At 45.7% G+C, this 21,249-nt stretch overlaps 1 protein-coding gene across 3 annotated transcripts; it reads right to left on the reverse strand.

Annotated features, from left to right (window-relative positions):
- Positions 1-3,318: 3,318 nt before the first annotated feature.
- LOC129635922 (serpin B3-like) lies at positions 3,319-10,152 on the reverse strand. 3 transcript variants are annotated; one of them, XM_055559158.1, is made up of 7 exons: positions 9,988-10,152; positions 9,344-9,400; positions 7,479-7,607; positions 7,051-7,168; positions 5,853-5,995; positions 5,402-5,494; positions 3,319-4,053 (listed from the first exon to the last, which is right to left on the reverse strand). In XM_055559158.1, exons 1-7 carry the CDS (start codon positions 10,150-10,152, stop codon positions 3,649-3,651), a joined length of 1,110 nt encoding a protein of 369 aa, XP_055415133.1. In that variant the 3' UTR covers positions 3,319-3,648. The 3 variants fall into 3 exon arrangements, with proteins under 3 accessions (XP_055415133.1, XP_055415131.1, XP_055415132.1); XM_055559156.1 differs by having other exon boundaries at positions 5,402-5,557; XM_055559157.1 differs by having other exon boundaries at positions 5,402-5,557; positions 5,853-5,991; positions 7,047-7,168.
- Between the last annotated feature and the right edge of the window lie 11,097 nt (positions 10,153-21,249).

Genomic DNA, 21,249 nt, shown 5'->3' on the forward strand with positions numbered 1-21,249 from the left:
GTTCTCGGGCTTCTCACTCGGTGGCTTCTCTGGCTGTGGAGCACAGACTCTCGGGGGCAGGGGCTCAGCAGCTGTGGCTGCCTAGCATGCGGGGTCTTCCTGGACCAGGGATTGAAACTGTGTCCTCTGCATTGGCAGGCAGATTCTTGACCACTGGACCACCAGGGAAGTCCTGATTTTTGTTTTAAGTAGACATCGTAGACTGGGATGTTGTGGTTATCCCATGGATGTAAAATGGACTCCCCATCAAAAATAAAAAAGGTTGGATACTGAGATTAATGATTCCACACAAAAATGTTAATTCCTCGTGTAATGAAGTTTCTGGGGAGCCTGTGGCAGGGTTCCTGGCTACCAGGAGCCTGCAGGGCTTGACCATGGTTAGGAGCTGGCCCGGGGAAGGGCTCCTGGGCATGGTCAGGCTTGCTTGGCTTGCACTTCCTGCAGGTACCGGGGGAGGGAGCTCCAGGCCTTTCCTTGCCAGCTGGCTTAGTTGTGTGTGTGTGTGTGTGTGTCTAGGGTGGGGGTGGTTAGAGGGAAACAAAAAGGGGTGGGACTAGAATGTTGTCAGGAGAAGGCAATGGCAACCCCACCCCAATCCTGCCTGGAGAATCCCGTGGACAGAAGAGCCTGGTGGGCTACAGTCCATGGAGTCGCAAAGAGTCGGACACGACTCAGTGACTAAACCACAGAATGTTGTCAATAGTCAATTATCAAAAATGAGTCACTCTTTATTACACCGGTTCTTGCTTTTAAATATAGTCTGACAGTTTCTATCCTTTTGTGTGTGTTTGTGTATCAATCGCTCAGTCCAGCCCTTTGTGACCCCATGGACGGAACACCGCCAGGCTCTTCTGTCTATGAAATTTTTCATGGAAGAATACTGGAGTGGGTTGCCATTTCCTACTCCAGAGGATCTTCCCAACTCAGGGCTTGAACCCGAGTCTCCTGCACTGCAGGCAGATTCTTTACTGTCTGAGTCAAACAAGTTTGCGTGCCCCATCAGAGAGAGCTCAAACAAACTGAAATGTCAGAGTTTGGAGTAGAGAAAGGTTTATTGAAGGACTAAGCAAGGAGATGCTAAGAGTTGGACATGACTGAGCGAGTTCACTTTCACTTTTCACTTTCATGCATTGGAGAAGGAAATGGCAACCCACTCCAGTGTTCTTGCCTGGAGAATCCCAGGGACGGGGGAGCCTGGTGAGCTGCCATTTATGGGGTCCCACAGAGTCGGACACGACTGAAGCGACTTAGCAGCAGCAGCAGCAAGCAAGGAGAATGAATGGCGTGGGCTAAAAAAACAAAAAACAAAAAACTGAACTCCGCGGTGATTTGGAGGGAGAACTTTTGGTAAGCAAAATTTGGGGTGAGCGCTGCAGGGCCTATGATTCTCTTCCAGTTGGTTGTTAGCAGGGTGGCGCTCTAGGAAAGTTTTGCTCAGCCAGAAGGAAGTTACCATCCCCAACTTGGGAGGGGGGCGGGGCTTGGTTCCTGCAGAAAAGCTCAAGCATGTTCTGTATGTATATCCCTTGAGGCGGAACCAGGATCCCACTGTAATGTTGCGCTATAGTTTCTTAATTGTTCCTTCTTTGTTTCTGCATTTCCTCCCTTGCCTGATCAGCAACTGTTTGAATCTGCCCTTTGTTACCCAAGGGCTTCCTCTCAGAGCTCAGCTGGTCAAAATTCTGCCTGCAACGGAGGAGACCCCAGTTCAATCCCTGGGTTGGGAAGATCCCCTGGAGAAGGGAAAGGCTACCCACTCCAGTGTTCTGGCCTGGAGAATTCCATGGACTGTGTAGTCTGTGTGGTCACAGAGAGTCAGACACAACTGAGCGACTTTCACTTTGGTGCTCAGGAAAACCTAGGAGACTACAACCTTTTTCTTACGAATAACAAGCTGGGACAAGAAAAGGATTTTGTGACCAGGAAGGTCCCACATGGTCCTACTTGTTTTCACTTCCAAGTTACGATTGCACGCTCAGTCACTCAGTCATGTCCAACTCTTTGTGACCCCACGGACTGTAGCCTGCCAGGCTCCTCTGTCCAGGCAAGAATACTGGAGTGGATTGCCATTTCCTTCTTCAGGGGATTGAGAGGGTAACAGGCAGGAAGGCCAGGGGTCTCCAAACGGAGGAAATAGCCTACAAGTGTCAGACATTTTTCTCTCTCTTAAGCGGCAGAAGGAAACAAACTAGCGATATTTTTTCCTTCTCTATACAAATTTAAAAAGAGGTTTCTCTTAAAATACTGTGTTGCCATAATGACACCTGGTTTCACCTGAAGTTAACTATTCTCAAACCTTGAGTTAACCAATGCCGTTTTCTTATGGAAATGTTTGTCTTAGGCTATGCTAATGTACTATACATTTACCCCAAACTCTTGTCTTCAAGTTCCGCCTCTTGGCTCAGAACCTACTTGACAAACCAGTATGTTATACTCAGATATTCTTCCCCTAATCTATGTAAACGAAACTATTTGTATGGTGATCTGCCCTTCTTCAAGATTCAAGTTAATCATTTTATGGCCCACGATGAACCATTTGGTGCCAAGATTATCCCAAAATGCATCTTATGGGTGAGGGGCCTGGTGCCATTCTGAGTTTTAAGACATTCCTTTCTTTCATTAACAGACTGCTAGTGACTATATAACATCCAGCTGAAGACTAGCAGGGGGGTACTCTTTCTGCCCCCTTCTGATGCCTATGTCAGAAGCTTCCTCTATCTCCTTTATACTTTAATAAAACTTTATTACACAAAAGCTCTGAGCGATCAAGCCTAGTCTCTGGTCCCGGATTGAATTCTCCTCCGGGGGCCAAGAATCCCGGTGTCTTTGCGTGATTCAACAACAACCTTTCAGGATCTTCCCGACCCAGGGATCAAACCCACGTCCCTTGCGTTTCTTGCATTTACAGGTGGATTCTTCCTGCTGCACCACCTGCGAAGCCCAAAGTCTCACCCTTGTATCCCCACCGGCAAGGTAGGAGAGTTTTCCTTGGTTCACGTTCCTTCCAGTATTTGAGGCGGCCAGATCTTAACATGCGCTATAATCCTTTCATATTCTGGTTCCAGCCTACTTCTTCAGGCTTATCATGCTCTACTCTGGTTTTGAATTTTTCTTTTTATAAATTCATATGTTTCCAAATTATCTTTCCAATGTGTGGCAGGCCACTTGCCCTTTGTTGAAAGGAAAGAAGGAAGAAAAAGCAAAGCACCAAGTAAACGGAAAAAGTCCTGTTTTATTGATCTCCTGTTTCATAAGAGCAAACATTTTCAGCTTGTAAGCGTCCCCCATATCACTTAAACGCAAATAAATGTGGAGGTCTAGCTGAGTAGATTTGAATAATAGATGTGATTTTTGAAACAGCAGATATATTATTTCAAAGTTAGGTGAAGATAGAATATTGATATATCCTTTTATCATATGTTGAACGTTTTGTCCAAATGGGAGCTTCCATGGGGAAAAAGAGTAGGTTTACATGTGTTTGTGGAAAGAGAGGGAGAAGGACAGACATGCTCTTTCAGAGATTATTTTCTTAGAGATGACTATGAGGTTGGAAAGGAAAACGAAACCAAGGGAACCTGTTACACCACCATTCAAGCTCCGGGAACAGCTCTCTGAATGTCCCCGAGTATGGCCGCTGCCCAGGGACGTCTAAGGGGAAGAGACTCGGCCACAGAAGAGGATGCTGTTGGTCTTGATGTGCTTGATGAAGAATAGGAAAGGGTGATCGCAGCGGAAACTCTCAGAATTCATTCCTGCTCTTATAATAATTTCTACACCAGTAGCAGCTGAGGCCTCCGTGCCCTCCTCGGTCACCTCCACAAAGCACTTGTGGACGACCTTTGACACCACCAGACCGCGTCCCCCGGTCATGCCCGAGAAGTTGGCCACCCCATCACGGAAGGCATCCACCATCCCCAGGGCTCGCAGCGTGGGCACGAGGTCGTAGCTCTCTTCCACTTTAAACCGAGGCAGGTACAAGTCCACTTGTCTCTTCCTCATATTCTGTGGGCTCGTCCACGCTATTAACTTCTCAGCAGTGAGCTGGTCTTCAAGCTGTAACAGTGGAAAAGGAACAACTGTCAGGATTCTCATGGTCATGGAGCCTACCTAACCTTGGATTGAATTGTCTGGAAAACAATTATCTTCACAGTAACCATGAATACAGGAGGTTCAGTTATATTATACATATAAACTCACTGTATTATATACATATATTTATATATTGCATGTAATCTCATTGTATATCATAAGCTGAATATTTTGTAATATTCATATGATAAACTGAGCCTTCTGTATATATATGTGTATATATATCCATACATAACAGCAGAACCATTAAATAAATTTATTTTGTAAAAGATGAACTATATATCTTCACTTCTTAAGTTGCCAGATCACTACCTGTTTCATTTTCAAATAGTCTTGTCTTGTTAATGTCTTTTTGTGCATAGTTTTTGCATGATATAATTATAGTGCACAACCCAATATTATTCCTTTTACTTGCTTGACCTATTTGAAAACATTTCCTGTATACATATGTTTCTCTGATCAAGTTTAAATTGTTACATAATGGCACCATTAGGTAGAGATGCAGTGTCTGTGCTCACTTAATTACTGTTTTAGCGTCGTGTGTTAGTCCCTGAGCTACCGCATATGGATTTCACGTGTGCCAAATTCACTGCAAATTCAGCATCATTGGCTGTTACAGTAATTGCAGATGGCCATCTATGGAATGACTTTTATAGGCCGGATATCGTTATTGGTGTCTTTACAAATTATCTTGAAGCAATATAACCATGCTAAAAGGAAGATTCACTTTTTTTTTAAATTCCCAGGAATGAGGCTCCAAATAACTCTGAGAGAATACGTCTAAATAGAAAGTGAGCATCAAGATAGGTTGGTTTGTCTCCTGTCTACGAAGCATGTGACTCCGTCTGCAGAATGGAGCTCAGCATTGTTTTACTTTGTTTGATTTTGTTCATGAGTGAATTTTCGTATATTTTCCATGAGTCATCTACATTTGAGTCTTAGTTTCCCCTGTCTTCAAATGAATAGACTGGAATAGGTGAAGTTTTGATGGTTGCAAAATATTAACATGTGAGCCAAGCATATTATTTTTTGAAGTGACATTCTGGTTTTCTCAGAGTATTACTGGGGCCTGTGAAGTTGAGATTTTCTACATGTTCTTCCATATCACACTATAAGGTCTATTTTTTTGGAAAGTGACAGGATGCCAAGTTCGCCTTCATGATCTTCCATTAGACTCAACAGAGAGGAAAGGACACACTGCAGTCTCTTGCTCTCCTGGCACAGCACCAGCGTTCTGTGAGCCGCCCGCACAGGCGCTGTGTTGCCGGCAACGTGAGCAGCAGCATGAAGCGCCACAGGCACCGGGTTTTACCTCCTGCAGACCGTCTACTTCATCGGGCAGCAGCACCATCATGCTTAGCTCGGAGCCTTTGTACGGGATTTCCAGGATCTTGGCTTGCACGTCCTCCAGTGACACGAACTGGAAACTATTGGTTTGTTTCATCATCTGCACAGGTTTGCTTGTATCCTGCAATAAATTCATGTGCAAAAGAATGCTAAATGGGCATTAGTCCAAAAGAAAAAAAAAGACAATCTTATTGAGATACCAAACTCATCTTCCTTCTAAGAGATGGTCTGGGAAATCTGTGAATTAGAGACAAGAGTTTCTTCAACTATTACCAACTAAATAAAGGCAAAAACAGACAGCCTCAGTGGATCCTACTTCTACTCGCAGTTATAAAGGAAATGATCAAATATGTATTTAACTTTCACATTGTACAGAGAGCTATGTTACATTATTACAAATTAATTACAGACAACACCTTGTTCAGCCAAAACTTTTCCTCCACAGTATTTTCTTTCTTAAATTTCTGGTTCCACTGCCCTTTGAAGTAGACGGCGTTCACCAGAACCAGAGCAGTAGAGCTGTCGAGAGAGTCTTTGGGAAACAGATCCTTGATTCTTTCTGCAAAGACAGAAAATCAAAAGTCTGTCATGAAAGGCACAAGTGGTTTTTCTGGAAGATGTTTAGAAAGCTGCAACTGATGATTAAATATTCACACAAGCCAGCCCGTGAGGGACTCCATGCCCAGCGGTTCACCAGGTGAGGCTTTGCTCACGGCCCCAGCCTGATGGAGTCGCCCTGGTGCAGATGCCCCTGCTCCTGACTGGGAAGGTGTTCAGTCTGTGTGTGTGGGGGCATCAGTCATCTCACAAGAAGCCCCGATGGCCTGATTCTAGATACAGTTTCCACGAATCACATTTCTGCATCCTTCCCTCACTGCCCGCCCCGCGTCCTCTCCTGTTTCCTCCAGCCTGTGTTCATTCCCCTGTTCTTCCTTCCTTACTCTCTCTCTGTCTTTTGAAATTTGAGCTCAATATTCTGAAGAAGTAGCCAGAATACTCTTCTGGACAATCAACATGCACCCAGTAATTTAGAGCACGTGGCAGACACCATTCCCTGAGGGGTCTTCATCTTCATTGTCCACGCTGAGCTGCTGTAGGTTGGTCCTCTGTCTTGGACAGGGAGACTTTGTCCAGCCACCTGCCCTGGGAGGGGAGGACACCTATGACAATCCTGTGGGAGGGGGACGTGGGCCAGACACCTCCTACTGCAGGTGGTCATTTCTGCAGAAAGCGTGGTTTGGGAGAGAGAAGGTTGTTTCCCAATTAACAAAGGGACCCTTTTTTAATATCTTCTCTTAGGGAATCATAATCCAGAAGTTAAGCCTCTAATTAAAAGAAACACTTATGAATTAACCTGAAGTCTGAGCAGAGACTTGGGATCCACAAGACACTGTCATCCAGGCTCAGCTGTGCCTGCAGGGGGCTGGTCCTGGGAGCCCCACCTGCCCGTTTCTCTCCGAATGACGAGGACCGTACACCCCCTGCAGGGCCTCCCCACCCTCTGCAATCTCGTCTCACCCCTGCTCCTGACAGCCCAGTCAGGGTCCAGCAATGTGTTCACACACAGCGGGGATTCAGCAGTGACTTTTAATGAGTGAGTCTCTCATAACCTACCATTGGTTTGGCTCTCCACCCAGGAATTAATCATCTTTCGACTTTCCTCTGCAGCATTTTGAAAATCAGCAGATTCCACACTGGCTAGATAAAATTTCTTAACATTATCCATGTATTCCTATGACATGAGCAGGAAGAAAGCAGGGATGAAAAGTAATTTATCAGTAACTATGTAGGTATTCCCAAATGAAATGTGTTAAATCCTGATCAAGCAGAGTTCACAAGCCAATCCCTCGCCTCCCCTCACTGGTGTGCTATCAGCCTCTGGACACTCCAGCGGATGCGGTTGTGGTCGGGGAGCCTGGCGCCCCTGGAAGTAATGCCCCCGTGTGGGTCCCCAGGCTCCTCTGCACCCCCCGCCCCCATTAGGAGATGGGGCCCGAGGACCCGGGATGCAGACCAAAGGCGTGACAGACCAGGAATCTCACCTGGAGAAACCGAAACTCCTTTTCTCCGTAGAGCCTGTTGGCCACACTCAGCTCATAGGCATCAGTGGATTTCTTTAATTCCATCAAAAGCTTTTGAAAGTGATGATGAACATTTCCTGGCCTTTCAACCTTCAAACACCAAAAAGTGACCTCATTGGATTCTCTGTCAATGTAAACTCTACACCCCCAGGGGTCTGTTGGGTCCCTGTCTGGAGGGGGGTATCCCCAGGGATGATGTTTGTGGTTATTTCCCCTAACTGGCGCTTGTTACTGGAATTAGCTTTCCTAATCTTTACATTAAATCTTCCAGGTAACTCTCTCTTCCTGCTCTAACACACTCCAACCTTTTCTCTGTTGAACTAGAGATGCATCAGCATTCCATTATTGCACTGTCTCTCAGTCGTCTCCAACGGTTAGGGTAAAGGTCTTAGCTAAACATAAGCTCCTGGAGGCCTGGAGCCATAGAGAATTTCTGACAGTCACCAGCTGTGTGAGAACATGAGCTTGCATGTCGTCCTAAGTTGTGATTCGATGCCCTGTTATATCCTTTGGGGGATTACCTTCTGAGACCTGTTGACTGTGATCTGTGGTTCTTCACTGCGGTGGCCACACTTCCCAGTGTAGGAACAGTGGGTGCCAGATAGCCTGGGAACAGCTGTACCCCAGCATCCCTAAGTCTTCAGTGCCATTCGCATGAAGACAGGAGAGCTCAGAGAGCTTAGAAACTTCTCCAAGGAGATACAGATAATTTTTTCAATGTAGGCTTGTCTCAGTTCAGAATCTCTCACTTTCTGGCTAAGAGTTTTAGACTATTTAGATAAACTGTAGCTCTCATTCATTTTCCAAAATACTCCATAATACACGTGATCATATGCTTATTGCTCTTAATCTAAGAGCTAATTAAATCTATGCAATTATAGGAACATATTGTGATGAATATACTCAGTTTTATTCTATATAATAATATATAACCTTTATCAGAGTTTCCGTAGTTTACCAGAGTTTACCAGCATTTACCAGCGTTTCCTGGCCCTGCTGACCTATTTGAATGTATTTGGGTGCGATGCAGCAACCCTTTTATTGCCCCTGGCTTATTGGGATGGAGTCACTGTGGCTGAGAGCCATCGTATTTTTGCCATATTCCTCATTCCTGAACAGCAGATCACTATTTGAAGCTCCTTCAGGTTTCAGAGTCCCTGATGTTAAGCATATGCTTCTCTCCTTTCAGAAAAACAAAGATATGAAGTAAATAAGTGACGGGAAGTGAAGTGAAGTTGCTCAGTCATGTCTGACTCTTTGTGATCCCACGGACTGTAGCCTACCAGGCTCCTCCGTCCATGGGGTTTTCCCGGCAAGAGTACCGGAGTGGGTTTCCATTTGCTTCTCCAGGGCATCTTCCTGACCCAGGGATCGAACCCAGGTCTCCCTCATTGCAGGCAGATGCCGTGCCGTCTGAGCTACCAGGGAAGTAAATAAGTATGTAATGTGAAATGAGAGGGCTTTCCAGGTGGTGCCAGTGGTAAAGAACCTGTCTGCTGATGCAGGAGACATGAGAGATGCTGGTTCAGTCCCTGGGGTGGGAAGATCCCCTGGAGGCGGGAATGGCGACCCACTGCAGTATTTTTGCCTGGAGATTCCCACGGACAGAGGAACCTGGAGGGTTACAGGTCATGGGGTCACAAAGAGTAGGTCGTAACTGAAATGATTTCCCACGTGCACACACGTGAACTGAGAAACAACTCTCTCCAGTTTGCTTAGCATGACCTCTAAAAATGGACTTTTCCCAGTCTATCTGAAATCCCCAGTTTAAGCTACGACCCTCTTGGACATATGACCTCCTCTATATCCAATGCTCTCTGACTCACGGGATTTCTTGTCGCTCTTCCTCTTGGGTTCTCGGTGATTTCATTGAAGTGAAGGACCTGGAGAAGACAGGGAGTGGGACAAGGAGTCTGTAACGATCTATACACATCAGAGTAAGTAAAAAAGAAAGAACAGAAGGACAAAAGAATACCCACAAACAAAACTATATACCAAATAAACGCCCCTCACGAGACAAACTCAAGAGGAAACAAAAAGCACACAGAAATGTTCAGTGAAAGCTTCATCCTTAAAAAACACAGTCTGTGTGTGGACAATACAAAGCTGCTTGAGCGCTGTCCACTTTAAAGAACCGTGTCTCGTTTCTCATTCATCATTGAGGAAACATGTAAAGAGGTCTCCCGTGGATTTTAGTCAGGGCCTCACTTCCAGTGAACTCTTCCATTAAAGCCTCACCTTTGGTTGTTGGGCAATTGTAGGGCTTCATCCCAGCCCCCAGAGGAAGTCCAGGCACAGGAAGCATGTGGGGAGCGCTGCGTGAGAGTGCGTGCCCCTCTCTTTGCCCACCCAGTCGTGGGGCTGCTTGAGCTTGCCGTGGGACCCGGGGACAGCCAGACCTGTGGTCATCCGCACACCAGCCAGCAGACAACCCATGCAAACCTGTGAGGGAAAGGCAGCTGCCACCTACCTTCTGCATTTGTGATGCGGTGTTTTCTCGGGCCCCTAAGTAAGTCATGGCTAAGGCTGACGAGATACTGAAAGGGGAATAGAAGATATTTTCCTTCTTTGATCGTCTAATCTGGTGGAACAGATCAATTCCAAGGTGGATGATTGCTTCACTGAGGGAACTCATGGTGGCTGGATGTGGTCTGGAATTCCTGGAAGAGCATCAGACGCATTTTATCATCACTTTAGTGAAGGAAGGCTAGTCTGTAATACTGTAATAATTTTTTTTAAATGCCATATAAGTGGTTTGCGTGATTCTGGCAATCAACATTTCTCCTCTTCTTACTTTTAAAATGAACAGTATGCATTTCATAATTAGAGGACTCTTGAAATTAGTTTTTAAAGAACATTTGCAAAAAAGTAATAGAATATCTTTATCTTTTCCTCCTTAGTGATTACATTAAGACTGGGTAAAAAATGATTTATAACAGACACCAGGCAAAGACTGATGTGGTAACATTCAGCCATCTCCTGTTAGGCACCTTCCTCTATAGAAGGATCTTACTTGAAGGATTTGTGGGTCTTGGACATCCTACCCCTGATCACATGTGCTTCCAAAGAAGCAAGGTTTTTTTGGGAAATAAATAAATAATCTAAGAACTAAATCAGGAGAAAAGAAAGGTGTTTTACTTTTGCTCTGGGAGAATAAGTAAAGTACCACCATACCAAAGAAATATTAATAGAAGCAGCATAAAAAAAGACCATGAAAGTGAAAGTGAAGTCGCTCAGTCGTGTCCGACTCTTTGTGACCCCATGGACAGAGTCTATGGGATTTTTCAGGCAAGAATACTGGAGTGGGTTGCCATTTCCTCCTCCAGGAGATCTTCCCGACCCAGGGATTGAAGCCAGGTCTCCCGCATTGTAGGCTGATGCTTTACCATCTGAGCCACCAGGGAAGTCATAAAAAAAAGACCATAATCCTTATTATTTTCAGAAAGGATTCATGGAGTTACACAGAGCTTCTGGAAGCTCTTACCTGTGTTCCTGGAGGAGCTGGGCAGGCGGTCTGCAAGCCTGTGTGCCGGGAGCGCTCAGCCCTTGATATATCCCTCTCTAGCCGCCTCCAGTGCCTCAAACAGCTGGTATTTCAGGTAGGTCAGCTTCTGATTTCTTCACCAGGTACTGTCACATTCATAAGCACAAAGTCTGTGTGAGTGAAGATTACATGATTGTTCAGTTCCTGTACTTCCTTCTCATCCCGGAAGAAACTGAGAACTGCGGTCACTAGCTCCTGTGAACCGCCTGTAGGGGCCTAGGACCACTGAGAGTACAGGCAAGCTCCGACCTCTTTACATGCCTTGAGCTGCCATTTCCAAACAGACATAACCCATAAAAACCTGTCTTCTCTTACATGTTCAATTGCCCTTAAGACCACTTCTAACAAAAATGATTAAATAGCTTACATTTTCTATTTTATGCTCTGAGAGCTGGTCCAACCTGATGATGTCCTTGAGAATTATTTGCATAACTAGGAAAATATTTCAAATTCTCAGTTTAAGAGATACTGGCAAAGTGTCTCAGCCATGTGTGGAGAATAGGTATCAGTTGCCTTCCCCAAAAAGCGGGACCTTGGCTGCGGTCCTCCCTGTGACCCCATCCTCCTGACAGCCACCCAGCTGGTCCCTGAGTTCGAATGTCAAAGGGAAGCTCTTTTTCCTGCAGAGTCGCCTGCTCTCAGGAGGAACAAGATGTAAATAAACAGGGGCCATTTGGGGGGCAGTTTTCTCATTCTTACACAAAGATGTATCAGAAAAATAAATTGAGGTCCATTATGAAGAGATGGGAATACCAGACCACCTGACCTGCCTCTTGAGAAACCTATATGCAGGTCAGGAAGCAACAGTTAGAACTGGACATGGAACAACAGACTGGTTCCAAATAGGAAAAGGAGTATGTCAAGGCTGTATATTGTCACCCTGCTTATTTAACTTATATGCAGAGTACATCATGAGAAACACTGGGCTGGAAGAAGCACAAGGTGGAATCAAGATTGCCGGGAGAAATATCAATAACCTCAGATATGCAGAAGACACCACCCTTGTGGCAGAAAATGAAGAAGAACTAAAGAACCTCTTGACGAAAGTGAAAGAGGAGAGTGAAAAAGTTGACTTAAAGCTCAACATTCAGAAAACGAAGATCGTGGCATCTGGTCCCATCACTTCATGGCAGATAGATGGGGAAACAGTGCAAACAGTGTCAGACTTTATTTTTTGGGCTCCAAAATCACTGCAGATGGTGATTGCAGCCATGAAATTAAAAGATGCTTACTCCTTGGAAGGAAAGCTATGATCAACCTAGATAGCATATTCAAAAGCAGAGACATTACTTTGCCAACAAAGGTCTGTCTAGTCAAGGCTATGGTTTTTCCAGTAGTCATGTATGGATGTGAGAGTTGGACTGTGAAGAAAGCTGAGCACCAAAGAATCGATGCTTTTGAAGTGTGGTGCTGGAGAAGACTCTTGAGAGTCCCTTGGCCTGCAAGGAGATCCAACCAGTCCATCCTAAAGGAGATAAGTCCTGGGTGTACCTTGGAAGGAATGGTGCTAAAGCTGAAACTCCAGTACTATGGCCACCTCATGTGAAGAGTTGACTCATTGGAAAAAACTCTGATGCTGGGAAGGATTGGGGGCAGGAGGAGAAATGGACGACAGAGGATGAGATGGCTGGATGCTGAGTGAACTCTGGGAGTTGGTGATGGAGAGGCATGCCTGGCATGCTGCAATTCATGGGGTCTCAAAGAGTCAGACACGACTGAATGACTGAACTGAACTGAACCGAACTGATGAAGACGTTTCTCGGTCATCATGCCCTGTAGCACACCAACTTTTGATTCATGCTCGGGAGGACAGGGTCAAATGCGTGTAAGAGAAAAGAGACAGGGAATTGTGTTCTTTGAATGTCATGGTTAAGGCTCTTACTGCTGGAGCCACGTTCTCTTCATGAGTTCAGCGTTCCAATAACAGAATGATGCCATAAATTGTTGACTTTTACTAAGGGGGGGTATGTATTCACCCATTTCCCCCTTTAACGACATGTTCAGGCAGATCCGTTGTTTCCCCCATTTCTCAAAGACAGAAACGAGGCACAGCATGGCGGGGAGGAGAAGCCCAGGTGTCTAAGGCAGTGAATTGCCCAGGTGAGCTCTCCAGGCAGGTACCTGGCTCAGGAGACTACGTGTGTACCCACTGCCCAGAGGGAGGTGTGGAGACAGACTCTGGGCCTTTACTGACAAACCTCTTTGTGTTCAGATGAAAAGAACCTGCATCTTCTGCCCTCTCAAGAGAGATCATGTCCTTCCACAAAATCTGGAGGGGTGGAAGTGGGTCCTCAGATTCTCCTCCGTGAGTCTCACAGTCACTAGGAGTGAAGGCTGGGTTTCAGATGCTGTCTTGGGGCTGCGTAAAATTTAGAAACTTCACTGTGGACATTTGTTTTAATATCTCAGGCACTTACCCAACAGTGAAACATCTGGGTCACACGGAAAGTTGATTTAGAGCTGCCGACTGCCCTCCCCAGCAGCTGCTCCGTTTATCGTCCCACCAGCCTGTGACGGAAGCGCGTGTGTGTGGTACTGATTCTCTGCTTGCCTCCAGGTTTGTTACTGTCCTTGCTCCTTTTTTAAGCTGTGCCACCAGCAGAGTCTGCTGTCACTCACTCACTCACATCACTCACTCACAGGGCGACTCACCCACCACAGAGTCCCAGAAGTACAGGGATGGAGACTCGAACTGGAGGAAGGGGAGACCTGTGCGTCTAAACTGGAAAGATGATTCCTGAGCTCAGGCCTGCTGCTCTTAGGGCTCCTCCTGGTTATGTGTGTCCTGAGCCCCGAATGACACTGGAGGTCAGAGACCCCTGAGCTGAGACTGGTGGGCTGAGTGAGGATGGAGTCTGCTGGAGTCTGATGGGGAGCTGAGTCTAAAGAAGAAGCAAATAGCAGGAGAAAAGACCCAGGATGAAAAACAGCAAACATGAGGAATAAGAGCTCCCAGTCAGGCTGCGTGATAGGCGCTGTCAGAGAGCAGGGAAGCCCCGGGGCCGGAGCAGGGTGAACGTCTTTGGGTTCAAAGAAAGGGCTCTGAGCCCAGAGGCAGAAGCAAGGAGCCCCGGCTGGGCCTGGAGGAAGCCCAGGGGACAGCGCAGGAGACGTGGACTCAAGGGAACCCCTGACTGAGCTGATCCCTCCTGTGAGTCAATTACCGAGGCTTATGGTGCAGAGGCTGGCTTTGAGGAAGAGGCAGTAACTGATAAGGACCAGGGTTTTGCTAAAATTTTAGAGTGAACCTGGGTTAGTTCAAATAAGAAGCCATGTGATGCCCTTCTCTCTCTCCTTTTGAAAAGTGCTCCTGGCGTGTAATAGACAAGGTTAAGACACTGTGATATCATACAGTGTCACAGAAAACTCAGCAGTTCTCAGAGGATTTTGCAAGTCAGTACTTGCCAACCTGTCTTTGGGTATTTTCTAAATATGCTAACATCACTGGCATCATGAGTCCAGGAACCCAATAAAGCTGACTGGCATCATTAGTCCAGGAACCCAATAAAGCTGACTGGCATCATGAGTCCAGGAACCCAATAAAGCTGAAGAGGAAGTGACGCTAGGGATCCACCCCATTCTTTCTGTGGGATGGTAGGAATAGCTCCTGTTTCCCATCGTTTCTCCTTTCTTGTGAGGTGTGTGCTGATTTGCCAGCATCACTGAGCTGCACAGCCTGGGGGGCAAGGGTACGGCTGTGCCCACCTGCAGGTAAGTCGGATACTTGAGGAGATCCTCCAAGCATCCAATAACAGGGTATCTGCCGATTGCAGCTTTCCCCTAGTCACGGAATGCTCTCGTTTGTAGGTGTGCCATGGAAGATTGAGACAATTCATTCATCACCACTGTTTCCCCAACACCCATGGATCCAATTCCACCCAAGACAGTCATTCTACTCTCTACTTATCACCCTTCCCCCCTGTCACTTGCGGATCTCTTACAAGTCCCGCTTTGCTTCATCTTGGCTTTCCTGTTCTGCTGCCAGGAAATCTGCTAGGTTTTCCATTTTCCTAGGACTGCCCCTCTTCCTCCTTGCTTTATCTGAAATGTGGATTTTCCCCAGGATTGCACGTCCCCTGATCTTTTCTTAGAGGCACCTCCTCATTCTCCTACTTCATATTGTGAAGCCAGAAAACATGGTCTTCTCTTTCTCTTGTTTCCACTCATTTCCAGCCATTGTTCTTTCTTTGTCTTGATGTCCCTTGTCAAGTTTCTGACATGCAGCTATCTTACCATGTGCCCACCTGTCATCTTGTATATTACTCCTTAATATTCACTAATTGATTGCCTCTCCCTCGTTTGTGATTTTGCTCTTTATCCCTAAATGCATTCAGCTTTTTCAGTGTCTTCCAACCTTGTATTCCATAGATAACGGGTGGAATCCATGCTTATTCAATGTTCCAGGTCTGTTCCAGTTCAATTTCCTTGTTTGTGAAAATCTAGTCATGTCTTTTGTTCTTTTGCTATTTGGATCCATGGTCTTCCTTATCTATTTAAATATGCGCTTTATTTAAAGCAAGGTTAATTATTGCTAATTCCTGTCACTGCAGAATTAATGCAGTGGTAAAGTTCCAGAGGGAAGAATAAATTTGATTACATGGGAAATCATGTGTGTGCACGGGATTTTATTTTGCTTCTCCAGTTTCATCTTTCACTGTCTCAACCTCCTGTGTCCCCAGGAGGGAGAGATGCAGGGAGACATAATCAGGGTACTGGTCCTCTGGGGAGTGTTGCATCTGGTCTGTGGGAGGCACCAAGAGCAGACCTGCAGCTGGGTGAGGTCGGGCTGCTCAGTTACCCTGCTCCTCTCAGCCTGGCTGTCAAGAGATGGCTGCATTTCTTTACCAAAGCCCGGGAACCTTATTGGGCAGCTTTTCTGCAGCCACAGCTACCTTCTCCTGATTTTGCCACCATTCCTGCCCTTGATGTGGGTCTGGGCGTGGCAAGGTCTCCTCACGGTTGCTGTCCCTGCATGCGTCCCCACTCTTCCTTGGTTTCTTTTAGCCCTGGCGTTTTTTGTGCATGTGTGCATGCATGCTAAGTTGCTTTGGCCATGTCTGATTCTTTGTGACTTCTTGGACTGTAGCTCGCCAGGCTCCTCTGTCTACAGGGTTGTCCAGGCAAGAATACTGAGGTGGGTTGCCATGCTCTCCTCCAGGGAATCTTCCTGGCCCTGGGATTGAACCCAAGTCTCTTACAGCTCCTGCATTAGCAGACTGGTTCTTGACCAATAGCGTCACCTGGGAAGCCCTGAGCATACTTTGTATAGTCCCCTTATTCAAGTTTCCTTACTCACCTACTTTGACTGGAGTCATTTGTTTTCTGCTAGACACTTGACTAGTACAGTGAGCAAATGGCTTTAGAAGAAACATCTTTGACAGGGATTTGGGGATTGGATCTGTCCCATATTGAGTCAGGAAACAGCTGACTCACTGGAAAAGCCCCTGATGCTGGGAGAGATTGAGGGCAGGAGGGGAAGAGGATGACAGAGGGTGAGATGGTTGGATGGCATCACCGACTCAATGGACATGAGTTTGAGCAAACTCTCTGAGATATTGAGGGACAGGGAAGCCTGGAGTGCTGCAGTCCATGGGGTCACAAGGAGTCAGAGACGACTTGTCGACAGAGCAGCAGCAACAGCTGCCCCATACTGAGAGGCACGTGCCGAGAGGCCCTAGGGCACAGGAGTGGGGCGCACGTAGCATCACGCTATCAGCGGTGGAGGCAGGGCATGGAGTGCGAGTGGAGGACAGGTGTGGGGCCTCAGCCACGGTGGGGGTAGTTGCCGCTGTGACCATGTGTGGGCTCCGCTGCTTTCTTATGACGGGAGAGGAAGGTCACCCAACAGAAATCTGAAAGGCATTTTTCATGGATCTTGGCCAGGAAATCCTAAAAAGACATAGATATGTTTACAGCAGTAAGATTCTTAATCTTTCTAGGTCAGCAAAATGCACTTATATGACAGTGAGATTAATAGCAATAAAACTGACATGAAAAGAATTCTAAGTGTTGGTATCATGTAGGAAGCAGGGTGATGTAGAGGAGAATTCCTGATACAGTGCTGATAAAAATGCTAGATGGCACAAGTAACTTGGGAATATTTCATGATATGTGATTGTTGGAGGGAGAACAAGGTGGTGGAGGAGTGGGTGAATGTGGACTAGGTCTCTCTCCATGGACACATACACCTCCAGACAGAAGTGCATGCAGAACACCAGCTGAGAGCGGACGGGAGGACCTGGCCGGGGGAAGAGAATATATAGAACCACGCAGAACTCGGCAGGAGGACCGAACCAGGGGGAAAAACCGGAGTGTTAGCAGGACTGCACCCGCCTGGATCTCGGCGGGTGGGGGGACTGAAGCAGGGATCCGATCCCCACATCGGGGCGACTGTCTGAGTCAGAGGAGACACATTTAAGGCTAGAGTGAAACAGCGGATCTGGGACAGCCTGAATGGAAGGAGAATCAGACAGTCCTTGCCACAGCCATACACACCCCAGACAGGGCTGCAGATCCCCTGGAAGGCGCAGCAGCTGGGAGCTGGAGTTTAGGGATTGTGGGGCAATCCCAGAGCGAGGGCTGCTGTTGACTGTGGAGAGACGGATCGAGGGGATGTGAGGGAGGAGATCGTGGTGGAAAAGGCCTGTGGAGGAAAGCCAGGCAGCCATGGAAGCAGGCGATACTCCTGAGTCACTCGTGTGGGTGGAGCCACCTCCATAGCGTCTCTCCCGCCACACTCGGCGCCTGAGCAATAGAGAGGCTGGCCCATCAAATGCCTGACTCACTGAACCACAGAGTAGGACCCCACCCAGGGTGCCCCTTTAAGTGCCTGATGCGCTGAACTACAGAGAAGGACCCCAGCCAGGGAGCTAAGTGCCTGAAGGGTGGAGGTATGAAGAAAGACTGGCCAAAGAGGCCTTCTGATCTCCAGCTACAAGAGGCTCACAAAAAGACTTGGAAGGACTCTGTTAGGGCTTCCCTGATAGCTCAGTTGGTAAAGAATCCGCCTGCAATGCAGGAGACCTGGGTTTGATGCCTGGGTTGGGAAGATCCCCTGGGTTTGGAAGATCCCCTGGAGAAGGGAAAGGCTACCCACTCCAGTATTCTGGCCTGGAGAATTCTATGGGCGCTATAGTTCATGGAGTTGCAAAGAGTCGGACATGACTGGGCAACTTTCACTTTCACTTTCAGGGCCATAACTCCTGCGGTTGAGGCAGTCTGTGTCCGTGTCCCTGAACACTTGGCGCTGCCAGGGCCTCTGAAAGCCAAGCAGCCACGCCACCTTCACACTCAACTCTCAGCAGAGCTGACACAGGCAAAAAAATCTTGCATCTATGCATGCAGGGTTGCATCGTGTCAACTCTTTGCGACCCTGTAGACCTGGCCTGCCAGGCTCCTCTGTCAGGAGGGTTCTCCAGGCAAGAATACTGGAGTGTGTTGGCCAATACTGGTTGCCATACCCTTCTGGAGTACTATATTTCCTGCTGCCCTAGCCGCAAACTCCCCTGAGTACCTGGTGCTGCCAGAAACCCTGCAACCCAAGCAGCTGCACCACCTCCACACGTGGTCCTCACAGGGGCAAACCCAAGCCTCTAGGGAAGCCTCGGGGCAAACCCCACATTTGAAGACCACAGGGGCAGTGTGACTAAGGAAGAAGACCCCAAAACCTCCCACCAGCTGTACAAGCTGCAGATTAAATCCACACGATCAACTAGGCAGACTCTGTGTCTATGGAATATATAAAAGGATTTCGAGAGCTCCCATGAAAGAAAACGTACTATATCTGATAGGTGTGGACATTGGAGGCAAGAACACACAGGAGTAGGACCAGATTAGAATCTGAGCTGCCCCCACAGCAGGTCTGGAGATCAGTACAGTGTTGGAGGGCATCCCAGGGAGGTGAGGTGGACTCTGACTCCCAGCGAGGGGAAGGACTCTGACAGCGGTGACCCAAGAATGTATTGTTATGTTTATGTCATTCTTCTGTTTTGACTTGTTCTGTAGATTCTGTTTTGACTTGTTCTGTAGATTCTGTTTTGACTTGTTCTGTAGATTCTGTTTTGACTTGTTCTGTAGAGTCTGTTTTGACTTGTTCTGTAGAGTCTGTTTTGACTTGTTCTGTAGATTCTGTTTTGACTTGTTCTGTAGATTCTGTTTTGACTTGTTCTGTAGATTCTGTTGGATTCTTTTTTCTTTTTTTTCACCCTCTGTTTTGTTGATTTTATTGGCACCATGAAATCTAATTAAGCTTCTGAGTTTTTTTGTTCCTCAGTCACATTTTTTTATTGTTGTTATAAACCTCTGCCTCTACATTGGGCTTTTGCAGTTCTGTGGCGTTCCCCCCACCCCCATTTTTTTTTTCCTCTTTTTTTAAAAAGTATTATTACTATTCTTATTTTTATACATTTATTCCTTTGTTTGCTTTTCCTACTGTTCTTTTCCCCTTGCAGTTATTGTATATAAATCTTATCTATCTCTATTTAACTTTGCATATCTATTTTTTCTTTCTTTCCTTTCCTCTCAACATATTTGCTAGTTTTATTTTCATTGCTTTATCCCCCAATTGGCACCTTGCTTTAGTTTTGTTTTCCAGTTTGTGATTTAGTTAGTTTTGTTCTTAACTGGTAGATATGATTTTTGGTTTCCTTTGTTCGCTAGGTCAATCTATTGTACTTTATTTTTGTTGGACTGTTTTGATTTTGTTTATGGGTGTATATATATATGTGTATATTCAGTCACACTTTTTATTGTTGTTATAAACCTCTGCCTCTATGTTGGACTTTTGCAGTTCTGTGGAGTTTTCCTTTTTTTTTTTTCTTTCTTCTTCTCTTTTTTATATAATTTTAATTTTTAAGCCTATTATATTTCTTCTATATTTTTTCCTTTGTTTGCCTTTTTTACTGTTCTTTTCCCCTTGCAGTTAATCTTTGATGTATATAAATCTACTTCATCTACCCCCATTTAACTTTGCATATCTATTCTTTCTTTCCTTTCCTTTCAACATATTTGTTAGTTTTGTTTTCATTGCTTTATTCTCCATTTGGCACCTTGCTTTAGTTTTATTTTAAAGTTTGTGATTTAGTTAGTTTTATTCTTAACTGGTAAATATAATTTTGGTTCCCTTTGTTCACCAGGTCAATTTTCTGTACTTTATATTTGTTGGACTGTTTTGACTTTGCTTATGGGTGTATATGTATTGTGCATATTCCATCATTTTAATTATTATTTGCCTGATTTTGTAACTGCCATTTGTCTGGGGTTCATCTTTGCTTTCTCGTTTTTGGGTATTTGCTTTAATCTCACGTAATGCCATAACAAACAACTTGTGGAATCTTTGTTCCTGACTAGAGATCAAGCCCTGAACCTTTGGAATGGGAGCACTGACTCCAAGACTATAGATTATCAGAGAACTAACCCCAGGGAGTATCAAATAGTGAGAACTCACACAAAGGAAACCACTTGAAAATGAGACCCAGCATCACCCAACCACCAGCAGCATCCTGTGCAGGATACCTCATCTAATCAACAAACAAAACAAAAATACAAACCCAATCATCAGCAGACAGGATTACCACCTCACTCAGCCTTGCCCATCAGAGGAAAACAAGCAAACAAAAAAGCTCAGCACCAATCTCACCCTATATGAAGCTTACACAAACCACTGGACCAGTCATAGGAGGGCAGAAACCAAAAGGGAGAAAGAATTCAACCTTGAAGCCTGGGAAAAGGAGACCTCAGACACAGTAAGTTAAAAAAAATAATGAAAAGGTACAGAAATTCTGCACAAATTAAGAAACAAACCAGAAACACAGATATCCAAATAAATGAAGAGGAAATAGGTGAACTACCTGAAAAAGATTTTAGAATAATAATAGTAAAGATGATAAAAAACCTAGAAAACAAAATGGTGAAAATGCAAGAATCAATTAACAAAGACCTAGAAGAATTAAAGAATAGACATACAGAGACAAACAATACAATTACTGAAATTAAAAATTTTCTGGAAAGAATCAATAGCTGAAGCAGAAGAACGAATCAGTAAGCTGGAAGATAAAATGATGGAAATAACTTCTGAAGAGCAGAATAAAGTAAAAAGAATGAAAAGAACTGAGGATAGTCTCAGAGACCTCTGGGACAATATCAAACGCACCAACATTCAAATAATAGGGGTCCCAGAAGAAGAGAAAA

This window comes from Bubalus kerabau, chromosome 21 (genome assembly GCF_029407905.1).
Source record: "Bubalus kerabau isolate K-KA32 ecotype Philippines breed swamp buffalo chromosome 21, PCC_UOA_SB_1v2, whole genome shotgun sequence".
Classification (NCBI taxonomy): Eukaryota; Metazoa; Chordata; class Mammalia; order Artiodactyla; family Bovidae; genus Bubalus; species Bubalus kerabau.